This window comes from Dermacentor andersoni, chromosome 6 (genome assembly GCF_023375885.2).
Source record: "Dermacentor andersoni chromosome 6, qqDerAnde1_hic_scaffold, whole genome shotgun sequence".
NCBI lineage: Eukaryota > Metazoa > Arthropoda > Arachnida > Ixodida > Ixodidae > Dermacentor > Dermacentor andersoni.
The window spans coordinates 179,907,493-179,929,509 of NC_092819.1; the positions used below are offsets into that span (position 1 = coordinate 179,907,493).

At 47.0% G+C, this 22,017-nt stretch overlaps 1 protein-coding gene across 1 annotated transcript in view; it reads right to left on the reverse strand.

The window, feature by feature from the left end:
* The window catches only part of LOC126523967 (chitinase-3-like protein 1), a 273,036-nt gene that overhangs the window by 46,757 nt on the left and 204,262 nt on the right, over positions 1-22,017 (reverse strand). The window contains exon 6 of the mRNA XM_050172367.3: positions 6,295-6,533. Coding sequence (XP_050028324.2) covers positions 6,295-6,533 — 239 coding nt within the window. The remainder of the gene's footprint in view (positions 1-6,294; positions 6,534-22,017) is intronic.

The following is a 22,017-nucleotide window of genomic DNA, read 5'->3' on the forward strand; positions in this document are numbered from 1 at the left end:
AGCCTCCAGGTTTCTGCCCCGTAGGTGAGTACTGGTAAGACACAGCTGTTATACACTTTCCTCTTGAGGGATAGTGGCAACCTGCTGTTCATGATTTGAGAATGCCTGCCAAACGCACCCCAGCCCATTCTTATTCTTCTGGTTATTTCAGTCTCATGATCCGGATCCGTGGTCACTACCTGCCCTAAGTAGATGTATTCCCTTACCACTTCCAGTGCCTTGCTACCTATCGTAAACTGCTGTTCTCTTCCGAGACTGTTAAACATTACTTTAGTTTTATGTAGACTAATTTTCAGACCCACCCTTCTGCTTTGCCTCTCCAGGTCAGTGATCATGCATTGCAATTGGTCTCCTGAGTTACTAAGCAAGGCAATATCATCAGCGAATCGCAAGTTGCTAAGGTATTCTCCATCAACTTTTATCCCCAATTCTTCCCACTCCAGGTCTCTGAATACCTCCTGTAAACACGCTGTGAATAGCATTGGAGATATCGTATCTCCCTGCCTGACGCCTTTCTTTATTGGGATTTTGTTGCTTTCTTTGTGGAGGATTACGGTGGCTGTGGAACCGCTATAGATAGCTTCCAGTATCTTTACATATGGCTCATCTACACCCTGATTCCGTAGTGCCTCCATGACTGCTGGGGTTTCGACTGAATCAAATGCTTTTTCGTAATCAATGAAGGCTATATATAAGGGTTGGTTATATTCCGCACATTTCTCTATCACCTGATTGATAGTGTGAATATGGTCTATTGTTGAGTAGCCTTTACGGAATCCTGCCTGGTCCTTTGGTTGACAGAAGTCTAAGGTATTCCTGATTCTATTTGCGATTACCTTAGTAAATACTTTGTAGGCGACGGACAGTAAGCTGATCGGTCTATAATTTTTCATGTCTTTGGCGTCCGCTTTCATATGGATTAGGATTATGTTAGCGTTCTTCCAAGATTCCGGTACGTTCGAGGTCATGAGGCATTGTGTATATAGGGCGGCCAACCTTTCTAGGACAGTGTTCCCACCATCCTTCAACAAATCTGCTGTTACCTGATCCTCCCCAGCTGCCTTACCCCTTTGCATAGCTCCCAAGGCGTTCTTTACCTCTTCCGGTGTTACTTGTGGGATTTCAAGTTCCTCTAGACTATTCTCTCTCACCTTATCGTCGTGGGTGTTACTGGTACTGTATAAATCTCTATAAAACTCTTCAGCCACTTGAACTATCTCATCCATATTAGTAACGATATTGCCGGCTTTGTCTCTTAATGCACACATCTGATTCTTGCCTATTCCTAGTTTCTTCTTTACTGCTTTTAGGCTTCCTCCGTTCCTGAGAGCCTGTTCAATTCTATCCATATTATAGTTCCTTATGTCCGCTGTCTTACGCTTGTTGATTAACTTGGAAAGTTCTGCCAGTTCTATTCTAGCTGTAGGGTTAGAGGCTTTCATACATTGGCGTTTCTTGATCAGATCTTTCGTCTCCTGCGATAGCTTACTGGTTTCCTGTTTAACGGCGTTACCACCGACTTCTATTGCGCACTCCTTAATGATGCCCATAAGATTGTCGTTCATTGCTTCAACACTATGATCTTCTTCCTGGGTTAAAGCCGAATACCTGTTCTGTAGCTTGATCCGGAATTCCTCTAGTTTCCCTCTTACCGCTAACTCATTGATTGGTTTCTTATGTACCAGTTTCTTCCGTTCCCTCCTCAAGTCAAGGCTAATTCGAGTTCTTACCATCCCATGGTCACTGCAGCGCACCTTGCCGAGCACGTCTACATCTTGTATGATGCCAGGGTTCGCGCAGAGTATAAAGTCGATTTCATTTCTAGTCTCACCATTCGGGCTCCTCCATGTCCACTTTCGGCTAACCCGCTTGCGGAAAAAGGTATTCATTATCCGCATTATATTCTGTTCTGCAAACTCTACTAATAACTCTCCTCTGCTATTCCTAGAGCCTATGCCATATTCCCCCACTGACTTGTCTCCGGCCTGCTTCTTGCCTACCCTGGCATTGAAATCGCCCATCAGTATACTGTATTTTGTTTTGACTTTACCCATCGCCGATTCCACGTCTTCATAGAAGCTTTCGACTTCCTGGTCATCATGACTAGATGTAGGGGCGTAGACCTGTATGACCTTCATTTTGTGCCTCTTATTAAGTTTCACAACAAGACCTGCCACCCTCTCGTTAATGCTATAGAATTCCTGTATGTTACCAGCTATGTTCTTATTAATCAGGAATCCGACTCCTAGTTCTCGTCTCTCTGCTAAGCCCCGGTAGCAGAAGACATGCCCGCTTTTTAGCACTGTATATGCTTCTTTTGGCCTCCTAACTTCACTGAGCCCTATTATATCCCATTTACTGCCCTCTAATTCCTCCAATAGCACTGCTAGACTCGCCTCACTAGATAACGTTCTAGCGTTAAACGTTGCCAGGTTCATATTCCAATGGCGGCCTGTCCGGAGCCAGGCATTCTTAGCACCCTCTGCAGCGTCGCAGGTCTGACCGCCGCCGTGGTCAGTTGCTTCGCAGCTGCTGGGGACTGACGTGCAAACAGGAGGTGCAAAGACTCCTAGTCGCAGTCAACTATTTGGGAAAGTTTTTGCCTTGTCTGTCTGAAAAAAAACACATGCTACGCTCCCTCGTGAGGAAGGACAGTGAATTCGAGTGGACAGAGGCGCATGACAAGGAATGGAAAAGCTTGTGCGGCATGCTATCCTCTGCCCCCTTGTTGGCCATTTTCGACACTCAGAGGCCCACTAAAGTGTCAACCGATGCGTCCAACTTTGCCTTGAGTGCTGCTCTCCTCCAGCTACATGAGGGGGGTTGGAGACCGGTGGTGTATGCCTCGCGTGTTCTAACGCAAGCGGAAACCCGGTATTCTCAGATTGAGAAGGAGGCACTAGGAATAACATTCGGCTGCGAACGCTTCAGAGAATTCATCGTGGGGTCTCATGTCACCATAGAAACAAACCATCAGCCCCTTCTAGCTATTGCGAAAAATGGGACTGAATGAAATGCCCCCTCGTGTTCAGCGTTTTTTCTTGCGTCTGATGCAGTTCGACTTCACCCTGCAGTTCGTGCCTGGAAAGCAGCTCCTACTGGCGGATGCGCTGTCGCATCTGCGGATCCCACCAGACTCAACTCGGGCAGAGGAATATGAAGATGTAGCCATACATGCTGTGAACGTACTTTCATCCCTCGTCAGTGACGCCATGGTAAAGAGGCTGCAGGCAGCGACGGCTGAAGATGAAGACCTCAGGCGAGTGATGACCGCTCTCGAGAATCGTGAGGCCATTCAAGGGCAGTTATCGCCGGTGGCAGCAGAGTTGTCGGTTGTGAATGGTATCCTTATGAGAGGCGCTAAAGTAATGATACCTAAGAAGCTACGGAAAGAAATGCTGGACCGCGTGCACGAGGGGCACCTCGGGGTGAAGAAGGCAAAGGCGAGAGCTAGAGCCCTAATGTATTGGCCGGCTATGCAACAGGACAGTGAGGAAAAAACGTCAAAATGTGAGACCTGCTGTCGCTATGCGTATCGGCAGCCATCAGAGCCAGTGCTAATGAAGCCTGTCCCTTTGTCGCCGTGGTCAAGAATAGGGTTGGACCTGTGTGAGCATGCGGGAGTGCACTACTTAGTGGGCTATGACGCCCCCTAAGACACACCCAGAAGTAGAACAGCTGACTCAAACAACGAGCCACCAAGTCATCCAGAAACTGGAAATGTGGTTTGCCAGGCATGGGATACCTTTAGAAGTGTGCACGGATGGGGGACCGCAGTTCTCCTCGAGGGAGTTCCTAGAGTTTGCCAAGCTATGCGACTTTCGACACGTGGTTTCGAGTCCGAGGTTACCAAGGGCAAATGGGCTAGCCGAGAAAGGAGTACAAGTGTTCAAAAGACTCCTGAAGAAAACAAAGCATGCTAATGAGCCTCTGTGGCTTGGACTTCTAAACTACAGGTCATCGCCACTAGAGGATGGAAGGAGCCCTGCGCAGCTGCTGATGGGAAGACAACTTCGAGGCCGTCTTCCAGACTTCTCCACCCCTCAGGCAACCGAGGTGAAGAAGCAGACACAAAGGCACCGGCCAAGGCCGGAACTACCGCCACTCAGGACAGGAGACAGGGCCCGCCTTTTAGAAGATCAGGGTTGGACTAGCAGAGCCAGAGTAACGCGGCAGGTCACACCACGATCATATTTGATGGAAACCGAAGACGGGAGCCTACTGCGTCGAAATCGGCAGCACATCCTGCGGACGGCACAGCCGTTCCACTCGCCTAGTGACACAGCGAGCAGCCCCCACCATCCTCAGAAAGCTAATGGCAGCGGCCAAGAAACAAGCCCTGCAGGCACCCCAGAACGTCCACCAGCCTCTGGCCTGCACGACGCAGCAACTCCCATGCGCCGCCCTGTGCGGGCAAGGAACCTGCGAGTGCGTCTAACTTACGATGAGAACTTCGAGCAAGAACCTGGACCCTCACGTGGGAGTGAGGGAGGTGTAACGTAGCCCAGCCTAGCGGGAGCGCATTGCCCAGCCGGCAACCCTGAGCTCCCAAGAGGCTGTTGCGCGCTCTCGAGTCGTCGGCGTGCGTTGCAATAAAGCCAGTCTTTGTTCAGTACTCGCCTTGGTGTGCGTGTCGTTACTCGCACTCGTAACACTTGTGACGAAGCAGTTATCACGGTGTTTATTCCGCGTCAAAAGATTAGGCGAAGATCGGCATATATATATATATATATATATATATATATATATATATATATATATATATATATATATATATATATATATATATATATATATATATATATATATATATATATATATGCGTCGAATTTGTCCGCTCTAAGACGGCTGATGTTCACAGAACTGCTATATCTGTTCTTGGCGCAGAGTTACACATGTGTAAACTACGTGTTTCCATTTCCTTTTTTTATTCACCAATTTTGGGCAATCGCTTTAAAAACGTTCTTTAGTATATCTCTCAAATACTTACTTGTTCTCTCTTGATACTTACTTGATCTCTCAACTCATTTACTTGTTTTACTATTATTGCAATAGGTGACATCGGAGTTGGGCCGGAGCTAAGCTCCCGCTGAGAGGCGGTCTCGCTGCCCCCCCCCCCCCCCCCACTTTCTCGCTCTCTTTTGTTGTAACGCCTTTTCTAAAGGTATGAACGGCTTTTCCCTGACACGGCTACAATGATTTTCCCCTTCGATGCCCTTTCATGTGGTCTTTTCGGCCGGCAACCCCCGCAAACTCTCTCCTCAACAGCTCTGCTCTCAAAATGCTCCATTAGCATTGTCGAGACACACAGTTCAGGGATTTGCTCATATTAGTGCAAATATTGATATTTATTCATTTCTATTATTTCACACAAGATCTCAGAGTAAGGGGTCTGCAGCCTAAAGCAAAGGAACTTACGAGGTCAAAGTAAAAGTGCGACGTATAGAAACCCTCCATACGTACTGTGACGCTAGAACATCGGTAAACATACGATTAAGTCACCAATATTATGAACACTGACTAATATGAAACAGGAGATATGCGTAACGTGACTGCAGCAAAAATATATACACCTATAGTCGGATACAACTCCCGTGAAGTCCCGCCCTCGCCCTCATATCCGCCCGCCGCTGTTCCTGCGCGAGGCTGCAAATAGTTCGTAATGCAAACTTTCCTTGTTACCTAAATAACGCGGTAACCGGAAAAATAATATTATAAGCGCGTAATCTTATACTTTTGACATGTCTATTATACCAAAACGGTGAAAGCCAATTTATTTATTCAACTAAAATTAAACGCATGCTTTGCTGCAACTTCAGTTGGCGGTGAAGTTTCATGAGTAAAACCGGCTAAGTAGTAAAATGAGCTGTACTGTGGACTTTCGAAGAGTGAAATTCTCAGACTCCATACACTTTATCTATGTCTCTTGCACCCCTCATCACTTCCGCCAAAGAAAATACCCTTCAAGAACAGCAGACGCTGCGGAGCTATCAAGTACGACGCCATTTTGAAAAGGTCGCATGACGACGATGTTTGCTTCTGCGATTGGCTGGCGGGGAAACAATCTCGCGCGGTCCGTATTCCTTGTTTGCCAGCTGCTAATGTTTAAGGTTGCATCCTACTTTAGGAAGAAAGAGACCGCAGTTTATTAGGAAATGCTTCACGATGAGGAATTTATGCGATTTTGGTCACATCAGTGTGCTCTATCACGAGGCAATGCTCATAAGTGCCCACGTATATGGAGCTCAACTCAACATGCCACTGCCTATGCAGGGCAATAGGCGCATAACTCACGTCGATGACCCTGGAGAACTGCTGGACGTTGTCCAGAGACAGCTCGATGCCGATGAAGGCCACCCCGTCCAGCTGGTAGTCGTTCATAAGCGACTCGATCATCTGCACAAAGTACCACTGCACCTCGATGTCCGTGAGGCCATTCAGGTAGACATTGAGCGTCTGGTGCGGGTTGAGGGCCACCAGGTGGCTCATGTTGGTCACCCGCTGGTTGCGCTTGAACAGCTCGAAGCTCTTGTCTGCCGCCGATGGGGAGAAAAAACACCCACAGGCTCGACTCACGCAAACCTCAAGAATTGGTCTCCTCATAACAGCGCGTAAAATGATTAACGCACTGTAACGCTGAATATAAGTTGCAACAAGAGAGTCCTTTATACTTATTTTTGCGTGTGCGTGTAGGCACTGCCATGCTGCCATACTGTGTCCGTATATAGGCGCCCGTATCTGTCATTTGTGTCTCACTTGGTCTTCGTCTGCTTAGCGCCGTAAGCTTTGCTTTTAAGTAGTGAACCAACTAGCTCAGCAACAAGTTTTCTTAAATTATTAAACATTTTATTTGCTGCACAAAGCAGCTAGAAAATGGGGACATTGTTCGGCTGCCAAACTTATTTCAGATGCAAAAGATGGGAAAGATTAGGAAATTTGAATGGTATTAAGAAATTCAAGCAACGATTGGTCATATATTGGAGAGAATTCCGTTCGTTCTACCATAACCGTTTCACGCCAGCCATACGCACATTGCATCAGCTAGTTTTCCAAATACTCAGAAAATATCCACGATGGACAAAGCGATAAAGGAACTAATGATGCGCTAAACAAATTAACCTCAAGTGAAGCAGAGTTGCGCGTCGGTCCGCCATCCTGCCCGCCGACGCGCCCATGTTGAGCAGCCACTCCTCGTGAATACGGTGCGGCAGCGTCTGCTTGCTCGTTCGTTTCGTGTCGTTGGCGGTAAGCAGACATTCACATTAAAGAAAAACAAGACAGAACGAATTCAGATTAAATTGAGTCTACAAAGTGTTCGTTGCGAGTTATTACCGGCTGAAACAATTTTTGGGGGGGTTCTAGAAATAAGAAATCTCCGAACCCACACTATTTTAGATAAAATAAGTTCTACAAATCGCATGTTCCACATTGTTTTTCACCCGGTGCTTTGAAAGATGAAATAGGAAACTTGAGCAAACAATGGTGGCGGATAAAACACGTGCTAAACATTATCTGTGTTTGTGCTTTACAAATAACGAAGACTAAGAATTTTGCGCACATCAAGGAACGTCTGGCATACGGCTTCAAACGTTTGTACTTCGAACTTCGACGGACTATGACTGCAGCGTAGACTGCAGCTGCACAGGCTCTATCGTGCTGCTTTGCCACATCTCTAAGGTGAATCTTAAAATATGTATTCACACGCACACGTTTGCATCATTGTCCTGTGCAGTTATGTTTTTTTTTCACCGGCTAACCAGTTGTTACGTAGTGGGACAGAAGTCATGAATCTCTTGAATTTCAATCGAAAAATTAATGCTTGTGAGATTTATACTTACTCTATATGATTATATTTCGTGCGTGACGCGAATAGATTTGTGCATTCTGGAATGTACCACTAGGTTCGAATGTATAACAAGTCATATTGGATGTCCGACGTAGTCAAACCGTAGCACCGATTTCCACCTGCGACGACCAATTTGCTTCGAGTCTCACTTGTTTTTCTGGGCACATGTTTGAGGAGCGAGGCAGCTTATTTTGTGCTTTGACGTACATAATACAGCGGGTGAGAGGAAAAGCTGGTTGTTAACAAGATTGCTCAATACTCAGATTCGTGAGTCGCATATGTCATGCTGCATTGTTCACTTTCACTAGTAAAACTGGCAATGTAATTAGACCAAACGCGCGATTACAACATTGTGACGATTCAAGCCTGGTTGCTATAAAAGCAATGTTTTTTATCCGAGGAGTGTTTCCTGCATCCCGACATTTACGCATTGTCCCATGCAATACAGTACCCGCGGCAAGCCAGAGGCGGCGCTCAAAAATAGAAAGTTGGAATATGAAACAAGAACAGATGCGACTACATGCGAAGCACCAGGAGACGAATTGCTTTCGATTTTCTGCTGACTCACGAACCTGATTACATATGGGCAGATGGATGCCGTTCGCGAGTCATCCGAACAAAAGCTATTCTTTTTTGACAGTATCCTGTGATTAAAGCAAATTCGGTGCACTGAAAAGCACCGCAAAGTAATGTTGACACTGCGTCAAAGGGCAACAGAAAGAATGTTCATACCAAACTGCACTTAACAACAACGCGACATATCAACACACTGGCGTGGGACAAGCCGTAGAGGCTCGCGAGCACAGCGGGCGGCAGTCAAGGAGGTGAAAGAAAAACGGTTTTTCTTTAACCTCCTTGGCGCCAGTGCAGGCACCACCGTGAAGCTGACTTTCCCTCAAAAACGGTGCTTTTTGAGCATGGGATCTCATTTGGCGAATAGGGGTCCGAGCGGCGCGTTCAATAATATGCGTAAGCATATACAGTATTTCTAAGATGAAGCCCGTATTCGCGCCTTCTATCAGAAGCCTGGCTAACCAAATCTTTGTTGCAGTCCTCTTAATCAATGGTTGGCACTGCGCATTACACCTTTTTTTTTTAGTAATGGTTGCGGCGGACAGATGGGTTATGTCAAGGCTCCGTGGAGGCGACGAAAACATGAGCTTTTTTGCATGCTTTGAGCTTGCTTCTGGTTTTGATTTGCTAACTTTTTAACCTTTCAATAGTAATCAGCAAGCATTCTTTTTTTTTTCTTTTTTCCTGTGCTGGGTGTGTTCCGCGCATATCTTGTTTTGCAAGATAGTCAGAGCGCCCTTTCGTGCCATGTATTTCAACGCGTGCAACCGTGTGGGACGTTAATTCTTCTCAGCCTTTATATGGTAGCTTGGAAGAGGCAAGACAAAATATTAGATATTAGTGGTTTTACTGTGTGTGTGCGCCTTGGTGTAGGGAATATTGCTTTGGTAGAACAGTTAGAGCGTGGCTGCGTGTTTGAACACGAGCGATCACGTGTCATACCTTAAGTCTGTGCGCATTTATTGCTTCATGAACATTGGTGATAAATTGCGGCATATTAAGGTTTTAGATTCTGTGCGTATATGCCTTTGCAAGAAGGCGCGTGCTCTGAAAGCTTTAGTGTTTGTGTTAGAAAATGCCAAGTGCAACATACGGCAAGAAAGACGGAAAAGCAGGCAGTGTGCGTGGGGGTCCCCTAAGGTAGACGAGGTGACGGATGAGAGGAGAGGAAATCGAGTCAATTTTTGCGAGGCACTGTGATGTCGATGCTAGGCTGAAAAAATGGAGGCTTTCCAGGATGAACTTCTCAAACACGTTGATGAGCTCAAAAAGGAGCTAAATATGGAGCGTGATGCAGGGAAAGCGGCGGAAAAAAGACTTCAAGCAGCTAACGAGAAGCTGAACGGGGCCGCCATCGTGAACGAGGATGGTCATGACAATGGAACGCAGGCTCCCGGCGTGACAAGGCAGCGAGTGTTAGCAAAACACGTGGAATGCGCGCAATGACGGGAGGGTGTAGCTGCAAAAAGCTGTACCTAGCTTGAGGCGGCCACAAAAAGGAAAGCAGGAGCGCAGAAATCAAAGCCCCGTGTCAAGTCCGAATCACGCGGAAAATGATGGCAAAGGCAAGCAAGGAGAGGCGCCAGCAGCAGGAGAGAGTGAAAGGGTGATTATCACCGGTGACTCGAACTTGGCTAAGTGCTCAAAAGGAATTGTGTAGATGGTGAAAGGCGACAAAAGAGTGGCGGTAGAGACATTTCAAGGGCGGCCATTGGGCGCTGTCATAGAGCGAACAAAAATAAAGCTCGCGGAAAATACGCGTGGACGCAACAATGTCGTAGTAGCAGGCGGGCTAAATGACGTCCTTAGCAGAAAAGGGACGTGACTAGACCAGCGCTTGGCGAAAGGCGTAGACGACTTGCGCGAGCTGTCTCCTCAGGGGCTGATTGTGGTCTGCGTGGAGCCGGAGGTGCATCTACGTGACAGTAATGATGAAAGATCAACAGTGGCTGGTAATGAGGCTATAAGGAGAATGAGCCGAGAGAAAGGTTTCGAGGTTGTCTAAGTAAATAGAGAAGTGAGAGATGCGGTGGTTTTCAAGAAGACGGGGTCCACTTCAATGACACGCTCGGATGAGAAGTGGGCTGGCGATTTCCTAGTCGCGTGGTTGCTTTTCTTTTGGGAGGCCCACGGGCTCTCAGGAGGCCAGATTAGGTTGTAATGAAGAAGGTCCCCTAGAGGAACATGAGAAGAGCATCGCCGTCGATAACAGAAAAAGGAGGAAAGCAAGAGAGCTCACCATACTGTAGGCTATATAAACATGCAGGGCGGCAGAAGAAAGGAAAAGTGGGCAGAGATTCAGGAGCAGTTAAATAGAGAACGAATAGGGGTGTGTGCGGCTGCAGACTCTGACGAGCGCCAGTGATTTAGAGATATGCTTGGGAAGGGTGCAACAGAGCTAAATCAGAAAGAAAGGGGGCGGGTGTCGGAATGTTCATCCAGCTAGAAGTCATATGAAAAAAGAGTAAATTCAAAACGTCAAGAGCATCTTTGGTTATTCTGTAAAATAAGTGGAAAGAAAACTTGGCCGGGCGCAACGTATTTGTGCACTCGAAATAACTGCAGATGAAGAATTAGTGAAATGCCTAGGTGCTGATATTAGAAGTTTCGGTAATTATGCATAAATAATACTATTAAGTGACATGAATGCCCACATACAGTGTCTAGATGGCTATACCGACAACAAAGGGAACTCAATGGCAGATCTTTGCGAGCAACATAATCTTCTTATCTTAAATAAAGGGCTTAAGTGTGATGGGCAGACCACGTGGGAAGTGGGAAACTCGCAATCGACCAGTGATTGCTGTCTGATGACAATGAATTCATGGTAAGCTGAGGGAAATGTTCATTGACGAGTAAGGGTATAGAACCATAGGGAGTGACCTTAAACGCAACATTTTGAAAATAGGTATGGAGTTGGGAAACAGAAAAAGAGAGCAAAATGGGCAGTCCAAATTTGAACGCGGAAGAAAAAACATAGTCCAAGAGTCGAGGCACAACTTGGCAAATGGCCAAGCAAAAAGTGGAGAATATAGCGAGCTTCTATATCTAATAACGACAGAAATACATAAAGAAATGCAACATGCTCGTTGGAGAAGAAAAAGAAACCGGAAATCTGGTGGAATAGGGAGATACGAGAAGCAATCGCCAAAGGACAGAAATCATCGCGAGAGCACAGGCAGGCAATGAAGGCTCAGCTGCTGCAGGATGAAGTGGCCAGTAAATGGGAAACATATCGGGAGAAAAAGTCAATGGTTCAATTATTGGTGCAAGAAAAGACAAAAGATAAATGTGAACGTTGTTTGTCAGAAATACGTGGAAAAAGGAAGGCCGCACCTAAAATATTTTGGAACCAGATAAACTAATTAGGCAGGAAGTCTGGCGAAGTACAATAACATGTCCTAGACGAAGATGGAAACAAACGGGAAGGGGACAGCGCATAAAATGCCATCCGAAAGATATTAGCCGCATCTTTCCAAGGCAATAAAGAGGCTGTACTTGAAAAAGAAGAGTATAAAAGAGAACGAGGTGAAAAAGGAGCTGGTGCTGACAAATTTCCATTTGAAGAAAGCGGAAGATTCCTAAGCGCACTGCCACAAAGCTAGACGAGGTTCCCGTGAGGCTGTAGAATGGATGAACTAGGACGAAAAACCAAGGAAGATCTGTTGAAAACAGTAGAAAAAAACGTTGAAAGATAGCAAGTACTAGACAGTTGGATATAAAGTATAGTGAATTAAATTAATAATGGTAAGCGAGAAACAGATAAAATTCACTCATGTAGACCGTTGATGATTACATCGGTAATATACAGGCAACCAAATTAAAGCTGCAAGCATGGGCAGAGAATAATGGTACTTTGGGAAAACTCCAGAACGGGTTCAGAATAGGTCGGTTTCTGGACAATAAATTATTCGTCATTACTCGGTGTATTGAAATATCCAGAGTAGAAAGGAGACCGTTATATGTGGTTGTTTTAGACAATGGAGGAGCGTATCACAACGTAGACCAAAACATTTTGTGGAATATTATGGAAGGGGAAGGATTAGGCGACGATTGTACACAGCTTTTGAGAGAGCTTCACCTACAAAATACCGTTTTGAGGATGAGGAGTGAGGAGAAAATTTGTTGGTTGGTTAGTTTGGGTGTAATGGCACAAAGGCAACCAAGGCCATGCTGCGCCAGAGGCAAGACAAAATTAAACGCAACATTAGAGCAGGTAAACCTGCATCACATTATAGTTGGTATAAATAACTAGTTTTTTCTAAAAAGCCTAGCAGGCTAGAAAATGGCACTAGGGGGTCATCTACTAGTAATAGGGCAGGGTGTAATGGTGTGTGAAAATTATGCAGGCTGTGTAAAAACCTTCGTCTCAGTGTGTAGATGTGTGGACATGATATTAGGATGTGTATGACTGTAAGAGGTTCATGGCATTTTTCACAGGTTGGCAGGTTTTCTTTTCGGAGGAGGAAATCTTGCGTCAGATGTGTGTGTCCCATTCGAAGTCGTCACAAGATCACCTCGTAGAACCGTTGCTGATGACTGCATGATTTCCACTGGCCAATTACAGGTTTAATAAGTTGTAACTTGTTGTTTAAACATTTGTTTCTATCATATTACCATTTGGCGCCAAGGCCTTCCGAATCGCATTGATACTGTCTTTATATGAAAGTGCTGTATTTCTAATGTTTTTGTACGCTACCATTGATGCGCATCTATCAGCTGCTTCGTTACCCGGTATACCAACATGGCTTGGTACCCAGAAAAACCCAATTGACATGCCGTATTTGTTTATTGTTATCATGTTTAAGATATCTCCTATCAGGTATTCACAGTCGAATTTCATGTGAACAGCCTTCAGCGTGCTTAATGAATCAGTGTATATGATTGTGTTTTCGTGTTTTTCAGCGATGATCTTTTAAACCACAGCCCATATTGCATAGACTTCAGCTGTGTAGACAGAGGCGTGCTGTGGCAAACGAATACTTATTTGCCAATGTTCTGTTACGGACCCCACACCCACGTGTTCTTTTGTTTTAGAGCCATCAGTGTAAAATTCCGCATAATTTTGTTATTTGTCCTGTTGAAAGCTTAACTCTTGTATAATGTGTTCGTGTGGTGTGCATTTCTTGTGTCAATGTCCAATCACATAACGGTGTAAAATCGTGCCACGGGGCAAACGCTGTGGCTTTCTCGCAACCTGAAGGACTTCGCGAGGAATGTCATAATCCCGAATATATTCCTCACATCACAGGACAAGTGGCTTAATCATGTTTGGTTTGTTTGTATAGTGTAAGCGTGAGAAACACTGTGGGACAATGCTGAAGCATACGTATTGTGTTGAGGACTGAATTCTGAGTACGTAAGAAAAAGTTAGTAGCACTCTGCGCTGCTGTAAAGGAGGTTCATTACAGTCAACATACAAACTCTGGACAGGCCATGTTCTGCACCACTTGCCAGTCGCAGTCCAATGTTATGAACTGGATCAAGTCGCCGGACGTAAGACTGTCTGGCTGCACCGTATGTGATGCTATCATAATCTAACATGATGCGCACCAAAGTACGGTAGATGCGTAGCACATATTCACGATCAGAGACCCAGCACTTCCGGGACAGAACTGTGAGGACGTTAAGTGCATTGTTCACTTTTATTTTAAGGCTCTTTATGTGAGCGAGAAAGTTTCACTTTTTATCAAACAGAACGCCCAGAAACTTGTGTTCTTGTTTTACTGGTAGTGTGGCTTCTTGTAGCTTAAGGGTGTGATCGTGTTGTAGGCCTCTTTTTTGTGTAAAGACAACACTAATAGTTTTTCACTTGAGAAACGAAAACCGTTTTCAGACGCCCACTGCGTTAGTTTGTTTGATGTAATTTGAATTTGCCGTTTACAGGATGTCAGGTTTGATGCACGACACGCAATTTGGAGATCATCCACATATAAATGAATACATTACAGAGGATGGAATTACCTTATTGACCGAGCTCATTTACACCACAAATAATGTTGTGCTTAATACGTATCCTTATGGCGCACCATTTTCCTGAATGAATACACGTGACAGCGCCGTTCCTAAGCGCACTTGGAATGTTCGGTCCGACATGAAATCGGTTAGACATTTGAGCATTCTACCTCGGATTCCTAAATCTGCTAAGTCCCTTAAAATACCGAACCTCCAAGTTGTGTCGTACGCCTTTTCTAGATCAAAGAAAAGATTGAGACAATTTTGCTTGTGTAGAAAGGCCGCACGTATCTCGTGTCCTAGCAGGACTAGGTGGCCCGTTGTCGCGCAACATTTCTTTTACCCACACTGATGGTTATCTAGCAGGTTTTCCGTTCGAAGGACGTATGTCAATCTTATGTTTATAATGGCTGCATAGGACTCTGCAAGACAATTTGTGAGTGCTATGGGTCTATAGCTGGTTACTGTTGTGGGAGGTTTTCCAGCTTTCAAGCTAGGGATAATGATGGCTTTCTTCCACTCTTTAAGCATTTTTCCCGTTTCCCAGATTACATTAAAAGAACGAAGCAAGGTTTCGACTGCATTAGGAGAGAAATGAGCGAGCATCGCGTAATGCACTCTGTCCGGACCAGGTGCTGTGTTTTGTCACTTGTGAGCACTCTATTGATTTCCGGTAGTGTTAAGGGGGCATTATAGAGTTTCTCTGAACTTCCAGTACTTGGAAGTTGGAGTTCTTTCGCTGATTGCTTATATTTAAGAAATGCAGCAGAATAGTTTACTTAGCTTGATATATCATGAAAATACTGCCCTAGTAAGTGTGCTTGTTCTGATCCCATATTCTTTTGGAAGTTATCGAGCTATTTACTGATAGAGACATAATTTTTCCATGGCTATCTTTCGGCTTCTCTGCGTGTGTACCTGGCTTTCGCTTTTGCTTCTTTGAAAGAGTAGATTATCTTGTGTGGGGTATCGCCGAAAGCTACCCAACGCTTTGTTTTGTAGTTTTTTGTTTGCGTACATTCCTTCGTCCACCAGGGTTTTAGAATTTTCTTAGGAAGCCAGATGATTGTGGGATTATTTCTGCTGCTGCAGCAAGTATACAGGCGGTGATCTTCTCATTCATTTAATCTATGGTTAACTAATCTGATATGTTGTCCAGAATGGCCTTTTCAGTAAAGAGAGGCCAGTCTGCTAGATAGAGTTTCCAACTGGGATGGCCTCAGTGGGATGGTAGTAAAAGAAGATGTTCTTTTAATGATAGGAGGCATATGGTCACTACCATAGGGGTTCTCAATAACACTCCACTGAATATCTCGAGAGATGGAGAGCACAGTGCCAGATGTAGGCAACTGTGCTTGGGCTGTAGCAGCTGTAGCTCCTGTGCTTGGGCAGTAGTAAGTTGCCGCGCCGGTCTTTAAAAGGCATATGTCGCTTGTTAGGATAAAATCTTCAAGTGTTTGACCCCTGGTGTTAGTCGTTTTACTACCCCACAACGTGTTATGTGCGTTAAAATCACCGCCTATTAAAAATGGTTCAGGTAGCTGGTCTAAAATTAACTCTAGATCTCTTACGGTAAAATGTGAATGCGGCGGAATGTATACTGAACAAATGGTGATGGTTTCGTGAGCTAAAACGGTGACAGCAGCGTCTTCTATGTGAGTGTTAATGGGAACCTCTCTGGTTGCTATCCCACCTGGCAGAACAATGGCTACACCACCTGACAGCTGGTTCACCTGAGTACTGTCGCGCCGTACAACAGTGAAACCTTTTAAAATGTTTTTGCGTTTTTCGCCTAGGTTTGTTTCCTGTAAGTACAGGGCCACATGAGAAGTTTATTAACATGTCTTCAATGTCACCCAGGTTGTGTAAAAATCCTCTACAATTCCAATGGGTAATAAAAGCCATTATAAAATTGAAAGGTAAAAAATGACATTAACGAGTGAATAGGAGATAAGAAAGATGTTAGGTAACATGGATCTGAAGAAGGCAGATATAACGGAGCGATAACGCTTAGGTTATCGCCTTCTTATTTTGGGTGGTTATTGGGAATTTGTTTCTCTTTACGCGCTCGAGAGAGCGCTTGTCCTTCGGTGTCGATGACACCGGGGTTTTTGCGTCGACCTCCATCGCTCTCTCAGAGGCGCTGTAGGACCGAGAGTTGGGCATTGTCATTGTCTCGGGCATTGGGGTTCGCTTGACCTTACGGCCCTGTGGGAGACAAAACCGCAGAACCTTCGAAGCTGATGGAGCAGCACTGGCTGGTTGCACCACGGGGGCGGGAGGCGTCAATACGGGACCACTGTGCGTGGGCTCGCAGGACTCCTCACGCCTCTGCGACGATGCCCCCACCTTCGTCACATCGGCACAACTGCGTCGTGAAAGGTGCAACAGTCGCTTTCTGGCTTCAAAGAACGAGATTTTTTCTTTCACAGTTAGTGAAATGACTTCTTTTTCTTTTTTCCAGCAAGGGCAAGACCGCGAGTAAGCGGGACGATCTCCTTTGCAGTTAACACAATGTGGTGCAGAGGTGCCATTCTCAGATTAGTGATCGTTGGAGCTGCATTTAGCACAAGTCCTCGGCATGCATGTGAAGCATGTCCAAACCTTCGGCACTTTGAAACATCGTCTGGGGTTCGGGATATATGGCCTCACATTGACTTTAACATTCCCTGCATCGAGTGAAGTAGGCATTACGCTTGTTTCGAAAGTGAGTATAACATGTTTCGTGGGGATTTCTTGGTCGTTTCTTCGGATTACAATTTTTTGTACTTTAGTAACATTTTGTTCTTGGAAACCTTCCTGCAGTTGCTCATCGCTTAAACCAATACAGTCTTCAGATATTACTCCCCTGCTTGTATTAGGTGTTCTGTGGGCTGAAACCGTCCCTATCGCGTCGCCAAGACAGGTAAGTTCAGAGAGCTTCTCTGCTTGATATTTATCACTCAGTTCTAGCAGGAGGTCCTCCCTAGACATTTTGGAGGCTTTGTATGTCGGTCCGATTTTATCCTTCAGGCATTTGCCTACGAGGAATGGAGAGAGCTTTCTTACTGGCATGTTGGTTTCGCTGTGGACTACATAGTACTTGGGGAATGATGGAGCGTTGCTCCGAAAGGAAAATTGGAATGGTACTTCGGTGCAGCATCTTTTCAGACGCCGATCATAGACAACAGAGGCTTGCGCTGCCATAGGAAAATGTGTATGTACGGAAACAGCGCCGACTGCCCACCACGGAAGGAGGGGACGCGGCAGCCGTACGCCGTCACTAAAACCAAATATGGTGTACCTACCCAGACTAGGGTAGCCACACAAGGCTAACCCTTGCCGCCGTGGAGAAAGGAAGTAAATGGAAGAGAAGAAGAAGACAGGAAAGGTCAAAAAGTGAGAGATAAAGACGAAAGTTTGAGCAAAGAGCGACAGGAAGAGGCGACTGCCGATTTCCCCCAGGTGGGTCACTCCGGGGGTGCCGTCTATGTGAAGCAGAGGTCAAAGGGGCGTGTTGCCTCCGCCGGGGGGCGTTAAAACTACAAACTCCCAGGATCGACTGTACCCCCAGGATCCCCCTTTCCCCAGACACGGCTAAGCCGCGCACGGCTACACGCGGGAGGGGCCAACCCACGTGTGCTCGGGTACGTGGTGTAGCAGCACACCAAACGCCTGCTGCAGCAGACGCCCCTGCGGGGCGAGGAGAAAGTTGACGGTTGACGGTAGATGACACAGCAAGAAAACTGTGAATGGAGAAATTAACTTTATTCGGAGAACCTGTGCGCAGAAAAACAAGCTACGCTCAATCCTCAACGAAAACGGGGAACACAGTCGGCGATCGTCGAAAATCTGATCAGCGGGTCAAGCGCGTCGGCTTTTACAGAACAGTGCTCGAATGTTCCAGAGTAATCGCTGGGGCCTGCGTGCCTTCCACAAAGTTCTACGCCATTCGCGTTGGGCACGCATGCAATCAGATTACACAAGGTTCGTCGAAAGCAGACAGAGGATAGAAGCATCGCTAACATTCTAGAAAATTCCGATACATGTAGACGAGTCCCGCGCTGAGCGACAACATTTCCTAGACGGTAAAAGCGCTCGCCCGAAAAAAGATAAACGAGTTCTCGTGTCAACTGCCCCCTCTCAAAAGGCATCGTCTCGATGCTACAAACATAACTAGAGGTGAAACAAAAAAGACACTTGTTTAAACGAAGTAACAAAACAACAAAGAAACAAAGTCAAAGGTGACAGAGTCAAAAAAATAAGCCCAAAGTTCAGCTATGCGACATCCTGAAAGTCCATTCGCTCTGGTGGAACGGCTTCAGTCGCACAACATGAACTACTTCAGGTCGTGAGCGCCGCCGCTGTGATAGCGAAATGCCGTCTGGCACGACCTCATAGTCGAGTGCGCCAATGCGTCGGCATATCTTGTATGGTCCGAAATAGCGGCGTAACAGCTTCTCGCTCAGTCCTCGTCGGCGTATAGGGGTCTAAACCCAAACACGGTCGCCATGTTAGTACTCGACATAGCGTCATCGAAGATTGTAGTGTCGGCTGTCGGTCCTCTGCTGGTTCTGTATCCGCAGGCGGGCGAGCTGTCGGGCTTCGTCGGCGCGCTGTAGGTAGGTAGCGACGTCAAGATTCTCTTCGTCGCAGATGTGCGGCACCAAGGCGCCAAGAGTAGTCGCCGGATTCCTGCCGTAAACCAGCTTAAACGGCGTGATCTGTGTTGTTTCTTGCACCGCCGTGTTCTAAGCGAAGGTTACGTACGGCAGGACGGCATCCCAGGTCTTATGTTCGACGTTGACGTACATTGCTAGCATGTCGGCGAGGGTCTTGTTCAGGCGCTCCGTGAGACCATTCGTCTGCGGGTGGTAGGCAGTTGTCCTCCTGCGGCTTGTCTGGCTGTATTGCAGAATGGCTTGGGTGAGCTCTGCTGTAAAGGCCGTTCCTCTGTCGGTGATGAAGACTTCTGGTATACCATGCCGCAGCAGGATGTTCTAGACGAAAAATTTCGCCACTTCTGCTGCGCTGCCTTTCGGCAGAGGTTTAGTTTCAGCGAACCGGGTGAAATAGGCCGTCGGCACGACGACCCACTTATTTCCGGATGTTGACGTCGGAAACGGTACCAACAAATCCATCCCGATCCGCTAAAATGGCCGGCCAGGATGTTCGATCGGTGCTGTAGTAATCCTGCTGGCCTTGTCGGTGGTGTCTTGCGTGGCTGCCAGTCTCGGCATGTCTTGTAACGGGCGACCTTGGCGGTCAGACGCGGCCAGTAATGCCGTTCCTGTATCCTCGACAGCGTCCGGGAGAACCCGAGGTGCCCAGCGGTTGGATCGTCATGTAGGGCGTGGAGTACTTCCGGACGCACCGCAGACGGAACAACAAGAAGGTAGCTGGCGTGGACTGGCGAGTTCTCCTTCACGAGCAGGTTGTTTTCTAGCGTGAACTAAGACAATCCGCGCTTAAATACCCTAGCGTCAACGTCGGCATTCCCTTCCCAATACTCGACGAGGCCTTTTAGCTCCTGGTCTGCTCGTTGCTGTTTAGTGAAGGCTTCCGCGCTTATGATTCTGAGGAAGGCGTCGTCGTCCTCGTCTCTAATGCGGCGGGGAATGGATGGGGGCGCGTGATAGGCAGTCGGCGCCAGAGTGTTGCCGTCCGGACTTGTAAATTACCGTGACGTCATATTCTTGCAGTCTGAGGCTCCACCACGCCAGCCGTGCTGAAGGGTCCTTTAATTTAGCTAGCCAACACAACGCATGATGGCCGCTGACGACTTTGAATGGCCTGCCAAATAGGTAACGGCGGAATTTTGCTGTAGCCGAAATGACGGCCAGGGATTCCTTTTCAGTCGTAGAATAATTGCCTTCCGCTTTTGACAGCGACCGGCTAGCATAAGATATCACCCGTTCAAGTCCGTCTTTCCTTTGGACTAGTACGGCACCGAGGCCTAGGCAGCTGGCGTCAATGTGGATTTCGGTACCGGCATCTTCGTCAAGTGTGCAAGTACCGGCGGTGCAAGCATGCGTCGTTTGAGTTCTTGAAATGCGTCGGCCTGTGGCGTTTCCCACTTCAACTCGACCTTACGTTTGGTTAAATGTGTTAGCGGCTCAGTGATGCGGCAAAAGTCCTTGACAAAGCGTCTGTAGCAGGCGCGCGTGCCAAGGAATCTACGCACTGCTTTCTTGTCGGTGGGCTGCGGGAACTATTGCGATGGCAGCTGTCTTCTGCTGGTCGGGGCGTACTCCAGATTCTCTGAGGACGTGGCCTAGAAACAGAAGCTCACCTTGAGCGAAGCGGCACTTTTACGGCTTCAGAGTGAGCCCTGATGATTTGATGCCCTCTGGTACTGTCGCAAGCCACCTAAGGTGATGGTCGAAATTTCCGATGAACACAACGACGTTATCCAAGTAAACAAGACATGCCTGCCACTTCAATCCTGCTAACACTGTGTCCATGACGCGCTGAAACCTTGCAGGCGCCGAGCATAGTCCGAATGGCATGACGTTGAACTCGTAGAGGCCACCTGGCGTGATGAAGGTGGTCTTTTTGCGATCTCTCTCGTCGACTTCTGTTAGCCAGTAGCCAGACTTGAGGTCCATCGACGAGAAGTATTTAGCGTTGCAGAGCCGATCCAACGTGTCGTCTAGCCGTCGAAGGGGGTATACGTCCTTCTTCGTGATCTTGTTCAGTCGACGATAATCGACGCCGAAAGGTAGGGTTCCGTCTTTTTTCTTCAGCAGCACTACAGGAGATGCCCACGGACTTTTCGACGGTTGTATGATGTCATCGTGCAGCATTTCGTTGACTTGATGCCTTATGGCTTCACGTTCTCCGATCGAAACTCGGTAAGGGCTCTGGCGGTGTTGTAGAACGCACTCTTCGGTTAATATGCGATGCTTTGCAACTGGTGTTTGTCGAATCCTCAATGACGTCGAAAAGCAGTCTTTGTATCGTCGGCGAAGACTTCTGAGCTGTTGCTGCTTAGTCATGGTGAGACCTGGATTTACGTGGAAGTCTGGTTCGGGAATTATGGTCATCTGGGTAGATGCGGCAGAATTCGAGAGGACAAACGCATTGCTGGTTTCCAGAAGTTCCTGGATGTACGCGATCGTCGTGCCCTTGATGTGCTTGAACTCCTGGCTGAAGTTTGTCAGCAACACTTTCGTTTTTCCTCCGTGCAGTCGAGCAATCCCTCTTGCGACGCAAATTTCACGGTCTAGCAGTATGCTTTCGTTATCCTCGATGACGCCTTTTACGTCGGCAGGTGTTTTGGTGCCGACAGAAATAAGAATGCTGGAGCAGGGCGGGAGGCTGATTTGACTTTCGAGCACGCTCAAGGCAATGTGGCTGCGAGAGCTCTCCGGTGGTATCACTTGATCTTCCGACAGAATTATCGACTTCGACTTCAGCTCGATGACTGCGCCGTGTTGGTTTAGGAAGTTCATGCGGAGATTGACGTCGTGTGAGCATTGTTGGAGGATAACGAAGGTGGCAGGGTAAGTCCGGTCATAAACGGTAATTCTTGCCCTGTAGATTCCAGTCGGCGTGATCGGGTGTCCTTCAGCGGTCCGAATTTGACGGCCTTCCCATGCAGTCTTTCTTCAACTGTACGGTGATGGGTCCACTCATGAAGGAGTAATCGGCTCCCGTGTCTA